Raw genomic sequence first — 19,656 nt, 5'->3', positions numbered from 1 at the left:
CCAGCTATAGGGCGGCGGTCTGTAAATAATCGAGTCTGGACCAGACAATCCAGTGATCAACAGCATGAGCATCGATCTGCGCAATTGGGAACCGATGACAATATAACTTATATAACTACAAATGGACCTATATTTGCTGTATATGTAGACATGCGTAGGGTGTAGACAGACACACACAGATAGTTTATTTGAGTGTCACCTCATATATACATTAAAAGTACACGTAGAATAGGTAAAATATAACAATATAAGGACATATGTATGTATGTATGTATGTATGTATGTATGTATGTATGTATGTATGTATGTATGTATGTATGTATGTATGTATGTATGTATGTATGTATGTATGTATGTATGTATGTATGTATGTATGTATGTATGTATGTATGTATACGTGTGTGTTCGTGTGTGTGTGCGCGCGTGTGTGTGTGTGCGTGTGTGTGTATGTATGTATGTACGTACGTACGTACGTACACGTATGTATGTATGTATGTATGTATGTATGTATGTATGTATGTATGTATGTATGTATGTATGTATGTATGTAAAATCAGCGTCTCTGCGCCGTGGGTATGCTGGAGACTGGAATGGCCAAACTGAAGTGGCCAGAGATTTTGGAGTCCATCGAAACACGATTTCATCTCTATGGAGACGTTTTCAACATTATGGCAACACGAGAGATTTGCGTCGGACCGGCCGTCCACGCGTGACGTCACGTCAGCAAGAAAACCACATGCGTCTGACCCATCTAAGAAATCGATTCCAGACTGCCACTTTGACTGCTCAGGAACAATCCTGGTTTACGTCCAATCAGTTCCAGGACTGTACGGAAGCGATTGAGTGCGCACAATATCCAGCCCTGATGGCCTGCAATACGTCCAATTTTGTTTCAACGTCACCGACAGGCACGTCTTGCCTGATGCAGACAGCATCTATGGCATATGAAACAGGATTGTTATGGTGTTATGTTCTCTGACAAGTCGAGGTTTCTTTTGGACAGCTCAGATGGCAGGGCAAAGGTGTACAGATGGTGATGCTGAACGGTATGCTTCGTGTCTGTTGTCAACGTTGACAGTTTGGTATCGAAAGCGTTATGGTATGGGGTGCTATCACATATCATCGTCCGACACAACTTGTCATTGTCAGTGGCAATCTGACTGCGATACAGAGATGAGATTATTGGACATTATGTGGAGCCGTTCATTCAAGGACAGAGACGTAACTTCACGCTTCCGCAAGATAATGCCCGTCGACATGTTGTTTGTTTTATCACAGATTTCCTGATACAGCGGAACACTCCTGTACTCCCCTTGCCAGCTGTTTCCCCGGACCAGTTCCCTAAGCATGTTTGGGGTGAGATGGGGAGACATTTACGTCAAACTCAGAATCAGCCATTGACTTAGCTGACTTGGAAGAAGCTTTGTTTCATACATGAAAAATCATTCCCCAAGCTTTCTTCAATTGTTTAGTGTCGTCTATGCGTCGTCGTTGTCAAACCTGCATCAACACCAATGGTGGACACACACGATGCTGAATTTGTGAAATGACTTTTGACACCACATCTCTTCAAGGGCTTGTCATGATGCCTAGTGTCAAATCATACAGATTTAGATCTCATCCTGTTAACAGTTAAACATTGATTAAGGAAAACACCACAAATCATGTTATTATCTTTTGCTTTAAAATATGGTATAACATCAAATAATGCACCGTTACTTTCAAACCACGGAATCACTTCCTAGTACATCTGAAAGGCAGGCAGAGTCATCTTCAGATCACAAGTCACTTACTCAATCACGTTCACAATCTCCATCGTCATCTGATACTCAGCAAACTGCTAAAAGCAAACATAAACAGAAGCTTGATACCTTCAAAAAACAAAGTTGCAAAGCCCCAAAAGAAAAAAGAATTCAGTCATACAACAAATATGGATCTCTTGAGGCCATGGACGTATCTGAAAACGTCCATTCTAGGGCACATAGCTTGTCGCCCTCCAAAAAGTGCGGGGTAGATCCCCTATAAATCCCCCCAAAAGATAATGTCTTTTAATAATATTGTACAGTGGAACTGCAGAGGGCTAAGGAATAATTTCAAAGATTTGCAGCTATTAGTCCAGGACTTCACACCATCAGCCATCTATCTCGAGGAGACATTTGATTTACGCCATTTCAATGCTTACCATTCCTTTTCACCTCCAGGTGATTGGTCCTCTGGAGGATCTTCGATCCTTATGAAACAAAATGTTATCCATAGCCTTGTTATACTTAATACTGGTCTCCAGGCGGTTGCCGTACGACTGACGTTACATGTTGCGTTCACATTATGCTCTTTATACATCTCACCATCTTCAACTCTTCAGGAGACTGACCTTCAAAATGTATATGACCAACTCCCAAAACCTTGTATCATTATGCGAGATTTAAATGGCTACAACCCGCTCTGGGGTGGTACAACTACTAATGCTAAAGGTAAACTATTAGAAGACTTTTGTTCAGATAATGATTTATGCATATACAATGACGGTTCTAACACTTATTTACATCCTGGCACAGGAACGTATTCTGGTCTTGATTTATCAATTACAGATTCAGACCTATTGAATGAATTTGAGTGGTCAGTCAATGACGACTATGTGGAAGTGACCATTCCAAACAATACTAAAACCCGTGAATCCATCTGATGTTCCTCCATCATCAAGATGGAACTTTAAGAAGGCTAACTGGTCTTTGTATGAAACTTTCTGTGCTCACAAACTCAAACCTGAACTTTTTCATGATCTTCCATCCCAAAATCCTCTGCAGTTCCTCGTGTACGTAAACCATGGTTTAACGCTGAATGCAAACTAGCTCGCAAGGCACGGAAGAAAGCTGAACATTATTTCCGTTGGCATCCTATGGTCCACAATTTAAACAAATTTAAAATTTTAAATGCCAAAAGACGGCATACTTTTAAACAAAGTAAACTATGTATCAAACATCAATTCGAGCACGCCGATATCAACGGTATGGAACATGATCCAGAAAATAAAAGGTAAGGGCTCTAAATCTAGCATTAAGCATCTCAAAGATGGAGATGAATTATTAACTGATAAATCTGACATAGCAAATAAATTTGGAGAAACTTTGGGCAAACATTCTTCCTCATCTACCTATGTACCTGAATTCCAGAAATATCAAAGACAGCAGGAAAAGAAATCTATTAATTTCAATTCAGACAATGGGGAAGACTACAATGAAACCTTTTCGATACATGAGCTTCATACTGCTCTTGACCAAGCTCACGATACTGCTTCAGGAGCTGATAGTATACATTATCAACTCCTGAAACACTTACCTGAATCATGTTTGGAGACGCTCCTACGTATTTTTTATGACATTTGGACATCTGGACAATTTCCTTCGTCGTGGCGTGATGCTTTAATTGTGCCCATCCCTAAGCCTGGACGTGATCATACTGATCCTTCCAATTATAGGCCAATTTCACTAACTAGCTGTGTTTGCAAGACCATGGAACGCATGATTACCAATCGACTTGTTTGGTACTTTCAAACCAATAACCTAATAACAGATATACAATGTGGTTTCCGTAAAAACAGAAGTAGTGTCGATCACTTGGTGCGTTCAGAATCATGTGTTAAAAACGCTGTAATTAATAAACAGCACGCTGTGTCTATCTTTTTTGATCTAGAAAAAGCATTTGACACCACGTGGAAATATGGCATTTTAAACAATTTACATGGCTTTGGAGTGCGAGGCCACTTGCCTCAATTTATAGCCAACTTTTTAAATGACAGACAATTTCAAGTCTGCGTGGGTTTTACTCTGTCTGATCATTCCATTCAGGATCAGGGTGTCCCACAAGGCAGTGTTTTGTCTGTCACTTTATTTAGCATTAAGATCAACAGTTTATCCAAGGTTTTAACCCATTCAATTGATGGATCACTTTTTGTGGATGATTTTAATATTTCTTGTCGGGGTAAGAATATACATACTATTGAACGGCAACTGCAGCTGTGTTTAAATAAAATAAATAAATGGTGTCTTGAAAACGGTTTTAAATTTTCTAAATCCAAAACTAATTGTATACATTTTTGTAGAGAATATAAACCGCATAAAGACCCGGAAATGTTTCTCAATGGCACTCCCATCAAAGTTGTAAAGGAGGCCAAGTTCTTTGGTTTAATTTTTTACTCTCATTTAACGTTTCTGTCGCATATTAAATCCCTTAAAACTAAATGCCTGAAGGCACTTGACTTGTTGAAAGTTGTTTCAAAGTGGGGAGGGGATCACTCCACTCTCCTAAGCCTATATCGATCATTGGTCTGCTCAAAACTTGATTATGACTCCATCGTATATGGTGGAGCCTGCAAAAGGAACTTAAAACAATTAGATTCTGTCCATCACCAAGGTCTAAGACTTTGTCTTGGATCCTTTAGAACTTCTCCTGTTGACAGTCTCTACGTCGAGGCAGATAAACCATCTCTTACACAACGCCGTATAAAATTGTCCTTGCAGTATATAACAAAACTTTATTCTAACGAGTCTGACCCTGCATTTAACTGTGTCTTTAATCCTCTTTATGAGGATTTGTACAACAAAAGGCCTTCTCTTGTTCCACCTGTTGGTTTAAGAATCAAACAATTTATTTCTCCTGCTGGCATTGAGCTGGAAAATATAGTTCCTTCCCGTCTTCTTTCTTCTCCTCCTTGGCAGTTGGTTAGGCCACAAGTCGACCTAACAGTAACAGCATTTAAAAAAGCAGAAACTAATGAATTACAACCTAAACAAGAATATAATCAATTAAAAAGTAAATATAATATATATAAATCCTTATTTACAGAAGGCCGAAGACCCGGGTTAGAATCCCCACATTGGTACAATGTGTGAAGCCCATTTCTGGTGTCCCCCCCCCCCCCGTGATGTTGCTGGAATATTGCTAAAAGCAGCGTAAAACCAAACTCAGCCAGTCAGTTATTTACAGATGGGCCCAAGGATGGTGGCACGGTGGTTTGTGTCACTGTCATTGAATTCAGAACAATCTCTTTTCGTTTACCAGATAACAGTTCTATTTTAACAGCAGAAGCAACAACCTATTAACATTGGTTACACACCTACTTGGGTTGTCAGTCCAGACTTGAGGAGGTCATCATACGACGATGTCGTATTGCTCACACAAGCTATACTCATGAGTACCTATTAAAAGGTGAGGATCCTCCGTTTTGCATCCCTTGTGATGAAAGAATCACGGTCAAGCATGTCCTGCTTGACTGTGTTGAATATTCCATCACAAGGGATATCTATTTCAAAGTATAAACTATGAAGGATCTTTTTAGTAATATAAGTTCTCATTTAATTATTGCCTTTTTAAAAAAATTAGACTTGTTAACTGATTTGTAAATAGATACATATTTTATTATTAATAGTTTAGATTAGTAACTGAGATTGTTACCGGTTGTACCCTCAGGAGGTTGAAGTAGCGTAAAATTACTGTCCTCCTGAGAGGGTACGTAAGTCCCAAAACTTTCAAAGGAAATTTAAATTCACCAGGTGTTTTAAATGTAGCATTTCTGTCATTTTAATTCTGGCTAAATTTGACTTCAATCGCCAGCGGCTGAAGGGATGATATAAATCCAGCTAGTTCCCATGCAGGTAGCAGAAGTACTGTCAGTCCCCATGGACCCTAGTATGGTGGTTGTTGGTGGTGATCTATGGCCTATTTTTATATTGTGTTGTCCCCTATAGTTAAAATGTTTTAGATTCAACTACTAGTTTTACATGTATATCTGTGATACCCTAGTTGCTTTACTGTTCTTTGTCGGAAAGTTTTTATACTATCTATATATGTTCTATTTTAATGTCAAGTGTTCTCGTCACGATATGGCTGAAATATTGCCGATGTTACGTTAAATAACTCACTCACTCACTGTCCTTCGATGACAGGTTTTTACGTTCTAAATTTACTGATTTTAATATTGATATAAATCAAATTGTTCTCGTCACGATATGACTGAAATATTGCCGATGTGACGGTAAATATTAACTAACTCATTCACTCACTCATTCAAACGCCGATGTGTCCATGTCTTTAGATTTACCCATATATAACGTCCTTGAACTTTGTGTAAAAAGCGAGATACTGGCGACCGCCGTGTACAACATTAATTGTCTTAATATATGCGATCAATGCCACCGTCATCATAAGACTATGTATTGTGGTTTACACAGCTCGCCGGACCTGTATTGTCAGAAGGATCAGTGGGGTAGCCTGGTGGTTAAAGTGTTCGCTCGTCAGACTGAAGATCCGGCTTCGATTCCACACATGGATACAATGTGTGAAGTCCATTTCTTGTTCCCACGCTGTGATAATGCTGGAATATTGCTTAAAGCGGCGTTAAACTCAATCCCTCTCTTTTGTCAGTATCTCAAATTCAAAATCACTGTTCCCTTCCCTGTTCACTTCCCTTAAGCATGTCAGGATCTCTTGTACTGAGCTTAATGAATTTTGTTAATTTTGTGCATGTGACTGCTGTTAATACCGTGACTGCTGTGACTGCATGTGACTGCTGTTTATTGCGCCCTGAAACTAATCACGATTACACACAGCCAGAGAATATTTATTAAATATTTCCTGCTTCGTGGATGGGTCAACTTGTTGATGCTGTGTTCTGTAAAGGAAGTTTATCCTGACTTAACAGAATAAAGATAGAACACCATGGACCTGGTAAGTCCACTCATTCCTTCAGTGATCATCATAGTATATTTGGGGGTTGGGTAGCCTAATGGTTAAAGCGTTCGCTCATCATGCTGAAGACCCAGGTTCAGTTCCCCACATGGGCACAATGTGTCAAGCCTATTACTGGTCCCTCTCCATGATATTGCTGGAATATTACTACAAGCGGCGTAAAACTAAACTCACTCATAGTATACTTCCACAGAGATCGCTATACAGATCAATACATGAACTACTATTGCTTAGTCACTATAATAAGGTGCTCCTGTCTATTTATACATTATATGACGGCAATGGTGCAGTCCAATGTGGAGCTGAGATACAAAATATTTCTTTAGGTCAAAGTGAGGAACAAATTCATCTGGACGTGGATACTTGCTGGTATTTGTGTTTCTGTGACTGTAACTGGACGTGGACCCGACGCTCAAAGTAAGTCGATTTGATTGTTGTAGATTAACTTGCACATCAGTGCGTTACTGTTATACTTGCAAGTGACAACTTATTATGTTATATTGGTATCGCTGTGTTATATCATTTTAATACAGCCTACTTACAAATATAACAAATCCTATATGTTTTTATTAGTAAGCATAATTTCAATATGAATAAAGTAGCACACATGTAACAAGTAAACAGTTGTATTAAATGCGATATGTTACATTGACACTATGAAGCTGCCACGATCAGTATCAGCCAAGTCTGTGATACCTGTGTTTACAGATTACACGCAGGATCCTTACATCGTGTCTCCGGGGACAGTCCAGTATGGCAGTGATGTAAACCTGACACGTTTTATTTTAATTGAAGTAAGGTTCTTCACGTTCATCTCTTTCACGTGGAAGAAACATGATGGACGATTAATCCATGGAGGGAATTATGAGATGAGATCAGGGTTTGGGTCATTTGTAAACACTATATACAAATACTACACCGATACTCTGACAGTTATAGACACGAGGCTGACAGATGAAGGAAGGAGATACATGTGTCAGGTTGAAGTGGCAGTTGGAACATGGTCATCGTCCTTTAACACTGACGAGTACATATTTGGACAAGAAGGTGAGACCGTCCCATATACACATTACATGCGGTGAAATCATCACTGAAGAATGGTAATCTTAATGTACAGTATATAATGACATTAAAACATACATACCCTGACAAACATTTATGCAAACCATGGCCACATTTTGTTGTCTACCAATTGCTAAAAGGACACTTTCTCAATGTTTCAGTCTCCTCTAATACCACCACAACTGCAAGTGAAGGCGACGATGTCGCCATATTCCCGACATGGAAGGTGACGGATGATGTGATAGGGTTTTGGTCTCCTAGTGGTGGACTCTTTGCCACCAATCTATCTATATCTGTCTATATCTGGCCAAACAGTCGATCGAAACTATGACAGTCGAGGAAACTATGACATGAACCTAGGGTCTGGAATGCTTGCTAATAGACGATACTCCGGAGAGAGTCCAGTATGGCAGTGATGTAAACCTGACATGCTCTATTTTAATTGAAGTAAAAGTTCTTCACGCTCATCTCCTTCACGTTGAAGAAAAACGATGAACGATTAATCCATGGAGGTAATTATTTTTCATTTGCAATATATCAGTTTACATACTATATTTAATGATGATATAAGCGCCCGATAGCGGGGATCGATATGATTATGCTCATCCCCCAACCTAAATATGTGCATGCATGTTTCATTTTTCAGAATGTAACAATTAGTTGACCCTGAAATCGGCACACAAAATTATATAGTGAGAAACCATAAACCACACTGACAGAATATTTACGGTAAAAAAGAGCATCTCCACACAATGGTCTTGATGTGAGATGAGAGTGACATGCGCATTCCCTTAAAAATAGCTTTAAAAACGTTCAAGAATGTTATATACTATGCACGATTATTCTGTGGAAGTATTGTAAAACAATTTCTCCATTAAGCAACAAGAATTCCTTATGAGTACACCCATTATTGAAAGGAAGGATTGTCCATGAACGTTTGGCTATACCCATGACCTACTTTGTATATCCATTGTATACATGTATACGAACAAGTAAGGCATTATGCGTTCGACTATGTTTACATAGGAGGTATTCTGGCGCCCTTACCATGGATATCATATGCTAATAAGAAGTCAAACTCAATGGGACACAATCAAATGGTTGACATGTTTCTTTGAAGGAAGCAGTTTAGACGGGTTGAGTATATAGCACATTGTCTTGTGCATGCAATAAAACACATTTTGGTCGGAGTATTAAATCCTTAATAGGACGAGTGAGACGGTTGGCTGATTTAAACGCCCTGAATAACATTCAAAAGATATCATGTTGGTTGACCTTAACGTGTGAGGAAATCCTAAAACGATAATATTTCACCAGTATGGTGATTAGAAACTTAGAAATACAACCGAGGCTAAGTTGGATTCTAACCCGCGAAGAAAATAAGGTTTTGGGATTGCCCAAACATCGCAGCTTTGCAAAGCGAATTGCTACGCCCCGGACTCGAACAATAATACAGTATTCTACAGTGCAGTAGACGAAACCCGACGTGCATAATTATCAACATTAAAAAATGATCATTTCTGTTGTAAATAAGAAGTGCTTTTCATACATTTGCTTTCATTGGTGCACGTCTCGTTAAAAGACTGAAAACACCGACTTTCTGTTTCAAACATAGTGACCGTTTGTAAATATGAATATGGTTTGTTAAATTCTACTTTGAACAGTATGCCAGTTACATCAGGTGTTGTACTTCGTTATATCATCACATGTCAGCTCAGCGTATTTTTAGTGACACAAGTGGCGCAAAGAAGCCAAAGTTCTTGGTGTTATTTAAACAGCAAGCATGCTTATTTCACTGATAATATAAGACGGGTTGTGATTGGAGCAAATAAGTGGATAATAGAATGGCTAAACCCTAAGCTCACAATGTGGTCTCCTTCAGTATCACTGAAAAGGGTTCCATACCCTTATCACCCCGGCAACTAATGATTATTAGTACTATAACGTTCTGATGACAACGTGACAATACGGTCTCACGGTCACTTTCAGCTGGTATAAATGTTTTTGCTCATGTGAGTGAGTGAGTCTAATCGTCAAAGGTGCGGCATTTAGCTGCCACAACCTCTGTTTCAGACGCTGGCTAGAATTCGTTCGTTGCGGGTCCGAGTCCCGGATTTGCCCTGATTATGGTCATAGTTTGTGAGACCCATGCCCAGGCTTTATTTCCAAGTAGCGAAGGTCCACTAGTTTCATACACTGGTAATTGCTGTCAGGTTGTGACCTTTAAAATATTTCCCTTTACAATTCTATAAACTTGCGAGTGCTAGATACTATTGCGTTATCTTTTATTTAAAACTGTCAAATATTTCCTGTTTATAATTTCCCATGTGCAACTATGTTTTAAATTAGCTCTCAGACATATTTGTACAATACTAAATGAACTGTTTTTTCATAATGTGGCTTCAAAAGTTTTCCGATGCATTTTATATTGTCAGAATATGTATTCAGTACAATACAATACAATATAGACGTCACAGAAACAAAGCGACTCTCACAAGTCTACATACTTCAGATGTACTGGTTGTCCGCCACACCTTTCTAAGCATGTTCAGGACAAATATGGCAATGTATTTCATTATTCTAATTTCTCATAATTCAGATATGTCCTGGTCATTTGTTTCACTCATAGATAGCAGCAAATTCCATTTACATTAATGTTACGAATATACATTATGAGTTTTGGAAAAAATAAACAATCCAGTAACTGATATCATGAACATCGATCTACGTAATTGAGATACGATGACATGTGTCAACCAAGTCAACTCTGCCTACGCGATCTTGTTCGTCCCTTATTACAAGCATTGGTTACTGAAGCCTTCCTGTTGTAAAAGAAAATATATTTGTGCTAGATGTTCAACTTTACAATATAAAGGATATGAAACAGATATACAAATACCTTTTAGGCCATATTACCTCTCTTTAAACGAAATCATATTGACTGTATCGGGTCGAATCTGGTGCGTTGAAAGCCATAGAGATTAGAAGTCAGTACAATGTGTACATATATATTGAAACATTAACTGTTATAGGCAGACTATGTGAGTGGTAGGTGCTGGACATATAGCAGGACATGTGGTCCTTTTTCACAAACACCTGGTAACCTGTTTCACCATTGACTTCTCTTTGCTCCAATGTAACTTGGCGGATGAATAGTTCGCATCGGATGACCGACTGACTGAGTTTGGTTTTACGCCGCTTTTAGCAATATTCCAGCAACATTACGGCGGGGTTCGCATCGGATGACTTGCCTCTGATTTGGAAACTGACCGTTCGGTGAAGCACACAACACATCTGGACGTACATCTTGTTAACTTTCAATCTAAGTAGAATTTGTTTTTGAATTTTAAGAATAGTCGTTTTATTCCTGTATGGCTTGCTGACAACACCGACCCAAATGTAGTGCTTTGCAGTCTCTAGGACATATTAAACAAGATTTGAAATAAGACATGTACAATCTATTTCGCAACGTCCCTTTTGCTGTATGAGCTGTAATCAAAAACAGTCGGAACAATCAACAAAGAATTGATTAAGACATTTATCTCAAGACTTATTTCCGAAAGAGTGTCCAGCATTTGCTATGATAGATATCAGCAATTCAATTCCATACACGAAGGGCAGCGATGCTGTAAGCCTCCAGTTAACATTGCTGTACCTCCAGTACATTCCCGCAAGATAATGCCAGGCCGTGTTGCTTCGAAATTGTACGTCACTTTCAAAGGCCGCCTCAATCGCTTCAGTAACTAATAAAGGCATTACAGGACGAGCGGGCCAGGATTACAAGACTTTTTCAGTACATACTGGGACAATGCAGAGCTGTTTATCAAGACACTTGAATTGTTATCACAATAGGCACTGAGGATAACGTCCACATCTGAACATACTTCATCACTGATTAAACTTTTATTGACTTATATATGATCACTTACATTTTTGTGTGCTTAGTTTGCTTGGCTGCAAGTGATAGTGTATTAAATGGGTTATCCTACTTTGAACACAGCAGAATAAACATGTCAACATTCACAACAAGCGTTTCTATTTTTCGTGAGCATAGAACGTCCTCGGTGAAAAGCCCTTTTCATATCCAGACCCAGACCCATATTCACTTGACCCAGACGACTGTTAATGATTTGTACGCGGAAGTTGTTCAAAATACTAAATTTAATCTGTTATTTCGGCTTATATAAAGAAGCTTTCCGGCATGTCATTTCGCGGATAGGACGAAATGGGGCGCCACATGTGGTATATCTGGATTGTTTACATACATTGCATACTCATCATAGTCCGAGATACGCAAGGTAATTTTCAATACGATTGTTTCGAAACTTCAAGAAATCTAAATGTGTATGGCTATTGAGCTTAGTAATACCTTGTATTCACTGTTTTGTGTATACAGATGTCAGAGTGTACATGCACAGTATACTGCCAAAAGGTTTATGTTTCAATGAGAAATATTTCATCAGTAATAACACATAATTGGGCAATGCATTTCAAAATGTCTTCATTCACGCTTTTCGAAATTTCCCTTATGTTTCAAGAGAGTGAGTGAAAATGTTTTTAAGGCGCTTTTAGCAATATTCCAGCATTATCACGACGGGAAACACCAGAAATGGGCTTCACACATTGTGCCCATGTGGGGAATCGAACCCGGATCTTCGGCGTGATGAGCGAACGCTTTAACCACAAGGCTACCCCACCTTCCCCTTATGTTTCGAAGACAGATTTGGTATATGGTAAGGAAGTGCTTATAACTGCAAGGACATGTTAATATTTGAGTGGGGTTTCATTCATTGGTCTGTAAATAACTACTTTATACATAATATTCTGTGTTTTGACAATAGTTTCCAAAGCTGAATAATTTTTGAAAGAGCCCATTTATATATTAATATTAGGTTGTATGTCAGTTGTTGTTTGAGGCGTATTGAAGTGAGAAACACAACGTTTCGAAGTATATACTTACTCCTTCACCAGGTGAGTGAGTGAGTCAATATTTAACGTCACATCGGCAATATATCAGTCGTATCGTGACGAAAACGATTTATACAAGAAAAAGTGAAAAGTGAAAAATTAAAACGATGGACAGTAAAAATACCAGAGAATCACAGATATGAATATAAAACTAGCACGCAAAGCTAAAACATTCCAGTTAAAGAAGACAATACAGTATATAAAACACGGGCTATAGATCGCCAACGACTGAAGGTAGATCACCATATACTTGGTACCATGGGGACTTACATTACTTTTGCTACCTGCATGGACCCTAGCTGGATCCTTCGTCAGGTGAATGAATGCTATGAAGCCGAGGGCATATATATGTACATGCAAGAACAGCAATTTAATAAGACAATAAAGGTGGAGGTGTAGGCCTCATAGCATACGAATAGTTGTTGTGAAAGGAGATAATGGCTAGAGCCAGATTGTTTGACAAACGAGGATTCTCTTAATATGCGTGGTGATATATAATGCTTCAGCATTAATCATGACCGTTTCTCAAACTAAATCATTATTCAATTTTCAGTTGTTTTTAAGTACGTTCCCTAACAATATAGCAGGTGTGGGTTTTAGGCGATATTCCATAATGCGACTGACGTGGTGTTTGCATGAAGAAAAGCTGTTTTCTGTTTCCTGCTGGAGCGAGTCACATTCATTTGGGAGAAATCTGTTCATGACAGGTTGATCTGTCATATTAACAAAAGATTTAACCGTTCTCAACCTTGCATCTGAAACTATGTGATAGATGTCTTTACAAGCAAACTATAATATGGATGTATACACATTGAACATTCATCATCCATGCTTCTGTCCTTCTTTGGACATCGTCTTATGTACGCATTTGGATTTTATTATTATTATTTATGTGTGTAAACAGTTTTTTCTTTACGATCTACCCATGTGTTTCTGCAGATGAGGGTGGAGATTGACATTTTACAATTTACAGATTATATATTTCAAACTTGGGTCATTACGTCCCTGTTTTGTTGTTGAAAATATCAGTTGTCCTATTTTGAGCGTTTTTGTTTGTTTTTTAATTTCCAGCTTACATACAGCATCCTTATATCGTGTCCAAACACGGGGATGGGGATGGTACTTTGACATGTTATGTCTTTCTACACGGGGAACTTGTATCTTCCATTTCCTTCACAACGGAGGGAGGTATAACATAACATCAGCTGATGGGACATTTGATAGCAGGAAATATTTCAGTAGTACTCTCACAAACATGGGTATGAACATAGGAAACACAGGAAACATATACACGTGTCAAGCTGATGTGGATGACGGAATAGGCAAGAGAACAATAACGAGTGAGGAGTACGAGTTCGACAGTGCGTGTGAGTTCATAATGCTCTTTGGCATAATGCAAACTGAAAATTATACATATTACGTACTTATGTAGCAGGGCGTGGCGTCATCTAATAGATGACTTGCCAACCTTGTCAGTTTGCTGACGGGGTTAACCTCTTTGGCCATGTAGACAAGGCGTCCGACTTCGGATCAAATGACCCGTGCTTCAAATCCCAACACGGCTATATTTACATGACAAGTTATTACATTAAATGTAGAGTCATGACTCACGTAGAAACACTATATCAAAAATGACCAAATTGTATAGTCTAGTCTTTCGCTGGCTCTTGGGAATGTACCTGTGTGTGTCTCCGTTTTTAGACAGGGTGGCAAATGGTATCTGTACTAAAGCTTCTTTATGCAATCCGTTACTTGATAAGATATATATCAGATATATTGAAAACTCAATATAAATAAATTATTAGGTTTTCATTGATAACAGCTTTTACATTGATTACAGCATCCCGCCCCCCTTATCATCCTTTGACGTATGCCTATTCAAGCGATCGATGACAGTGGGGTTTTTTTGTTTGCTTTCGGGTTTTTTTTTACATAACAGCAATTGCATCCATCATGTCGACCTGTTTGTATTCCCAATAACATGCCTTTCTTAGATAAGTGCTGTTTAAAAAATCCTAATAATGTTATCTACCTTTCTAACTACGTAAGCTAATGGCATCGGGGATTTAATCATGTAACTTGCTTTTACTTATGTTGTATTTCCAATGTTCGTTAATAAGAAAAGGTGTTGATAAACCTTTTCACTTACATTTGGGTACGATGATATTAAATTGATGACTATCATGAAAAGAAAATTCGTTACGTAACAAGATATTGACGTCATAACTAGGAGAACGTTGCGATGCTGCTATGCTGCTTAACATTCACTATAGCTGAGAAGCTGAAAACAAAACAAGGCCAGTGAAAAGTTTCATATTCTCAATACTGAATTAGAAATTACACTTCAGTATGACCACTATGGCAACCTTTTAGAATTTGTCTGGGTTTTCGTAACTACACAGATCTTCAGAATCCATACATCGTCTCTCCTCCACTCCTTGACAGACAAGATGTTCATATGACATGTCTGGCATACGTCCGGATTTTTCCAGCCGTCTCACCACTGAACGTGTACATTATTTGGAAGACAAATGTCACTACCATTGGAAGACAAGGAGACTACTCCGTTACTACAAGTACTTTAGATGAGGACTGGATATCGAGCAATCTAACAACACACAGTAAACATGGGGATAGATATTCTTGTCTAGTAGAACTGCAACAGGGTTTCCGTTCAGAATGGAGTGAACCTTCCACGTTAAACACTAATTGTAAGTAATTGGTTACGTCATTTATGTAAAGTACCAGGCAGAAACTGTCAATTATGCAAAAGCGTAAAATGGAACTATTAATTTAGCTGATCTATATTGTTAATACTAAGATTTAGCTTTTTGTAAGATTGCTGTCTTTGATACTGTAGTACAGTTTCAAAGAGGGAAACGATGGATTTGCTTCCCCACATGGGTACTAATACAATGTTTTAAGCCCATGTCTGGTGATATTGCTGGAGTTATCCTTAAAACCATAGTCAGTCAGTAAACGAAGGAGATGTCTTACCAGTGTGCTTTGATGAATGTGCTGTACACGTTCTACGTTGTGTTTCTCTTATCTTTTAGTTTCAACCCAAGGCAACTCCACGGTGAGAGACGGATATGATGTGAAGATAAGATGGAAAGTGACTCCTTTAATTAAGGCAGTTCACTTGATTACAAATTCATTTGGTCGGGACATATTTGTCGTTGACAATCTACGGATCAAGGTATCATCTCAGTATATTGCACGCATAAGACTTGGGCCAATAATTTCTTCTCCTAAATATGGCATACTGAGTTTCACATTGTCTACCGTCACACCTGCTGATGCTGGAAGGATGACCAGTCGGAGAGCGAGTCTTGTATCACCTCACAATGTATCTCACAGTGACGGATATCTACTGATTGTGATACGTATGTATTAAAAGTAATTTTCCTTCATTGATTTGTGCATTTGTTAACTAGTTTTAGATTCGTAACCTTCCAATCTTATGTACGGAGACAAATTTAGTGAGCTTAGTTTTACGCCGCTTTTAGCAATATTCCAGCAATATCACGGCGGGGGACAACAGAAATTGACTTCACACATTGTGCCCATGTGGGGAATCGAACCCAGGTCTTCTGCGTGACGAGTGAACGCTTGAACCACTAAGCTACCCCAACGCCCCTGAAAACTTGAATTAAACATGAAAACATATGTATGGCACGTCGATCAGCATCTCATTTATATAGGATATATATATTTGGCTCTTTTTATAGTATGTGGACGTACAATGTCATGCATTTCACATTTCATGTTGTTATTTGGATATGCGCTCATGTGTGTGCAGTGACCAATATATGTACAATGATTGTATTGTATCATATCTACACATGTCATTACATCAAAAACGTTCCACAACCAGAGACTTCGATAGCTACCTTTGCTGACTCCATTATAACTGACGACCTGTCATTTATGTTCTTTACGAAAGGTAAATCGACACAAACATTTGTACTGATCACAAATAGTGACAAAGAACCAGTAACCTGGTTTTGTCATGCACGCTGTATTAGTAGCCAGGTGAGGATTCCGGGTCAGTATAGGTCCAAAACAAGTGGCGGCCACATGGATCGCGGTTTGGATTCTGTGACAGGAACTCTCCCTCCATACTTTGTCATGTATGACGACTCTAAGTGTTGTAGTTACCTCCTCGGTATCGTCACGGTATGTACACTATTTATCAGTATTACTTGTTTTCTCCTGACAGCTAACACATCGGGACAAGAGAAAACAAATACAGCAGGCCAACAGGATGTTACAGTCACTGTCACCAATGCCGTGCCAAACGGTATGTACATTTGTACCGAAATATTTTGCATTTTATTCATTATGTAAACACTCATTTCATTTCAAAAGCTATTGCATTAAGATGTCATTGGAAAGAAGTTATTTTACGAAGTGCACGCATGTGTACAGTGGAACCACTTTATTTATGTAACCATATAAGTGAAATAGTACGTGATGAATAAACACCATATGATCATAACAACTTTCAAATGTGCGGAATGAAACACGCTATACATAAAAAGCCGGGCATACCAACGCCGCCTGGTTATGTTACAGGCATCTGTAACCCCGTGAAGATTGCAGGTCCTCATAGGTTCCCAGCAACCAATAACGGTCGTAAGAGGCGACCACATGGATCGTGGCTTCTGTTCTGTAAGATGGTAGATCAGTTATTGACGTCGCAAGAGCAATGGGATGCAGCCGTCGTACTGTGTATGACTTCGTCTTCGTCTTCGGTATGAGGTCGTCTACAACAAACTGGCACCACTTCTGATCGCCCAAGGTCGGGTCATCCACGAGTGACGTCACGAGCACAAGACCGTCAAATCGCCCTACGTCAGCTACGTGACAGATTTTTGCCGGCTACACGAACCAGGGCTGAGATATTTAGAGGTCTACTGTCCTCACAGACCATTCGAAATAGGTTGCGGACTGCCAATCTCCATTCTCGACGTCCATATCGTGGGCCAATATTGACGCCGTTTCATCAACGTGAGCGTCTGCTGTGGGCCCAACGTCACCTCCGATGGACCCAGAGTGACTGGAATCGAGTCGTCTTTAGCGATGAATTCAGGTTTACCCTCAGATTCGCGGACGGCAGGCATAGAGTCTCGAGACGACGTCGTGAACGGTATGCCCAATGTTGTGTACAGGAAGTCGACAGAATCGGGTTCGGAAGTTGCATGGTGTGGGGTGCGTTCTGTGGGAACAACCGTTCCCGACTTCTGGTCATCCGTGGAAACCTCACAGCTGCTGCTTACCGCGACCAGATGCTCACCCCTGAACTCGTTCCTTTCATGGTGGCTCATGGCCCAGGTCTACAGTTCCAGCATGATACTGCTCTGCCGCATACCGCGATGTTGACAAGAAATTTCCTTCAAACGCTGGAAACAACGTCATAGACTCGCCATCGAGGTCCCCTGACCTTAATCCAATAGAGCACATTTGGGTTGCACTAGGGAGAAGGCTTCGTGGTCTTAAGAACCAACCTCAGAATTTGCAGGAACTTGGTGCTGCCTTGCAAGAACAATGGCGCAGAATCCCCAACCACGTGTTCACAAGCATCAGGCAGTCGATGAGGAGACGGTGTTTGGCAGTGGTTAATGCGCGGGGCGGCCATACACGATATTGAACTGAGAAATTTCGCATTTTCATTCTTGTGACTTGACATTCTGTATACCCATGTTTTGGAACGGCGGTGTAGCCTAATTGAACTGATGATGGCAATGTCAGTGTATCGAGTACGTCACACATATCTCAGCAATGAAATAATAACAATTTAACGATTTTACCATCTCTTGTTCTTTTATAGTGCCCTGAAGAAGGAATGTGAAGTTTCTTTTTTGACTCAGTATATTAACTAGATATGACATCCAGCAAGGACCATTTGTACTATGAAAAGTTTAAAGTTTCCATTGACATCAATAAATTCCCGTGATCAAATCTCGATTTGACCCATGATTGACTTAAATAACATACCTATTTCAAATATGATACATGCAAACATTTTGACACCACACATCAAATGGGAAAATGTTAACCAAAATCTCATAAGTGAAGAATAACATAATTTTGATGTTACTTTCTAAATTAAACTTATTTCAATATTTTCCCAGATGAACATGCGTTTCCAGTTGCCATCGTCGCCGGACTGTCGGTAGTATCTTTGTTGATCATCTGTGGAATATCCTAGCAGTGTTCAATTTGCGACGACGGAATGCGGAAACACGGGACGTAGTTTATCACAATGGTCGTATTTACTTCGCTTAGAGTACGTTAAATATAACACAAAGTTGTCAAGGATGCGCACTATTATGAAGACCTTTCAAGGAACAATTTGCATCCAGTTTGAAACAACAGGTTGCAGACATCCCAGGAATCAGGACAATGTGAGCAATTTATTAATATGTATTCAATGAAATGAATATTTGTTGTATATTCTGTTCAGTCATGCAACCATGCATCAATTGTCAAGAAAATGTAGTAAACGTAGAATATGTAATGTGATGTGAGATAGGAATGTTGATTTTTAATAAATATCTGACTGTCATTGAAATGACGAATTCGTAATGTAATGTATTAACTGTTCAATATACTTTGTAATATATACAGCTAGCATTCTACTTATGCCTCTGTGGGGCAAAAGGGATATCTTGATTTACAACTACATCATTTTTATATTTTCATGGTCAGAATTTCTCATGAGGAACTCCTGAATATGGTACAATATGTACATAAATGATATCTACAACGGAGGGTTCGAAACGCCGGACCGCATCGTACCGACATATGTAGGAAGGTTGTACTTTGTTGAGGGTCAGCAAACCACTTTGTGTATCTTCATCATCTATCAAACTTCTG

At 39.2% G+C, this 19,656-nt stretch overlaps 1 protein-coding gene and 1 long non-coding RNA gene across 2 annotated transcripts; both read left to right on the top strand.

The window, feature by feature from the left end:
• Positions 1-6,713: 6,713 nt before the first annotated feature.
• LOC124274069 lies at positions 6,714-7,541 on the top strand. The gene is made up of 3 exons (XR_006897843.1): positions 6,714-6,723; positions 7,071-7,161; positions 7,453-7,541. It is a non-coding gene; the product is annotated as an uncharacterized LOC124274069 (long non-coding RNA).
• Positions 7,542-14,029: 6,488 nt separating this feature from the next.
• On the top strand, positions 14,030-18,988 carry LOC124274007. Its single transcript, XM_046709339.1, has 5 exons — positions 14,030-14,141; positions 15,177-15,485; positions 15,831-16,160; positions 16,997-17,089; positions 18,912-18,988. The coding sequence occupies exons 1-5, from the start codon at positions 14,030-14,032 to the stop codon at positions 18,986-18,988; spliced, it is 921 nt and encodes a 306-aa protein (XP_046565295.1).
• The last annotated feature ends 668 nt before the right edge of the window (positions 18,989-19,656 follow it).

Source organism: Haliotis rubra, unplaced genomic scaffold, assembly GCF_003918875.1.
Source record: "Haliotis rubra isolate DU_JTF1 unplaced genomic scaffold, ASM391887v1 Scf187, whole genome shotgun sequence".
Classification (NCBI taxonomy): domain Eukaryota; kingdom Metazoa; phylum Mollusca; class Gastropoda; order Lepetellida; family Haliotidae; genus Haliotis; species Haliotis rubra.
Note: the sequence above shows the minus strand (reverse complement) of the source record. Positions and strands in the feature narration are given on the sequence as shown.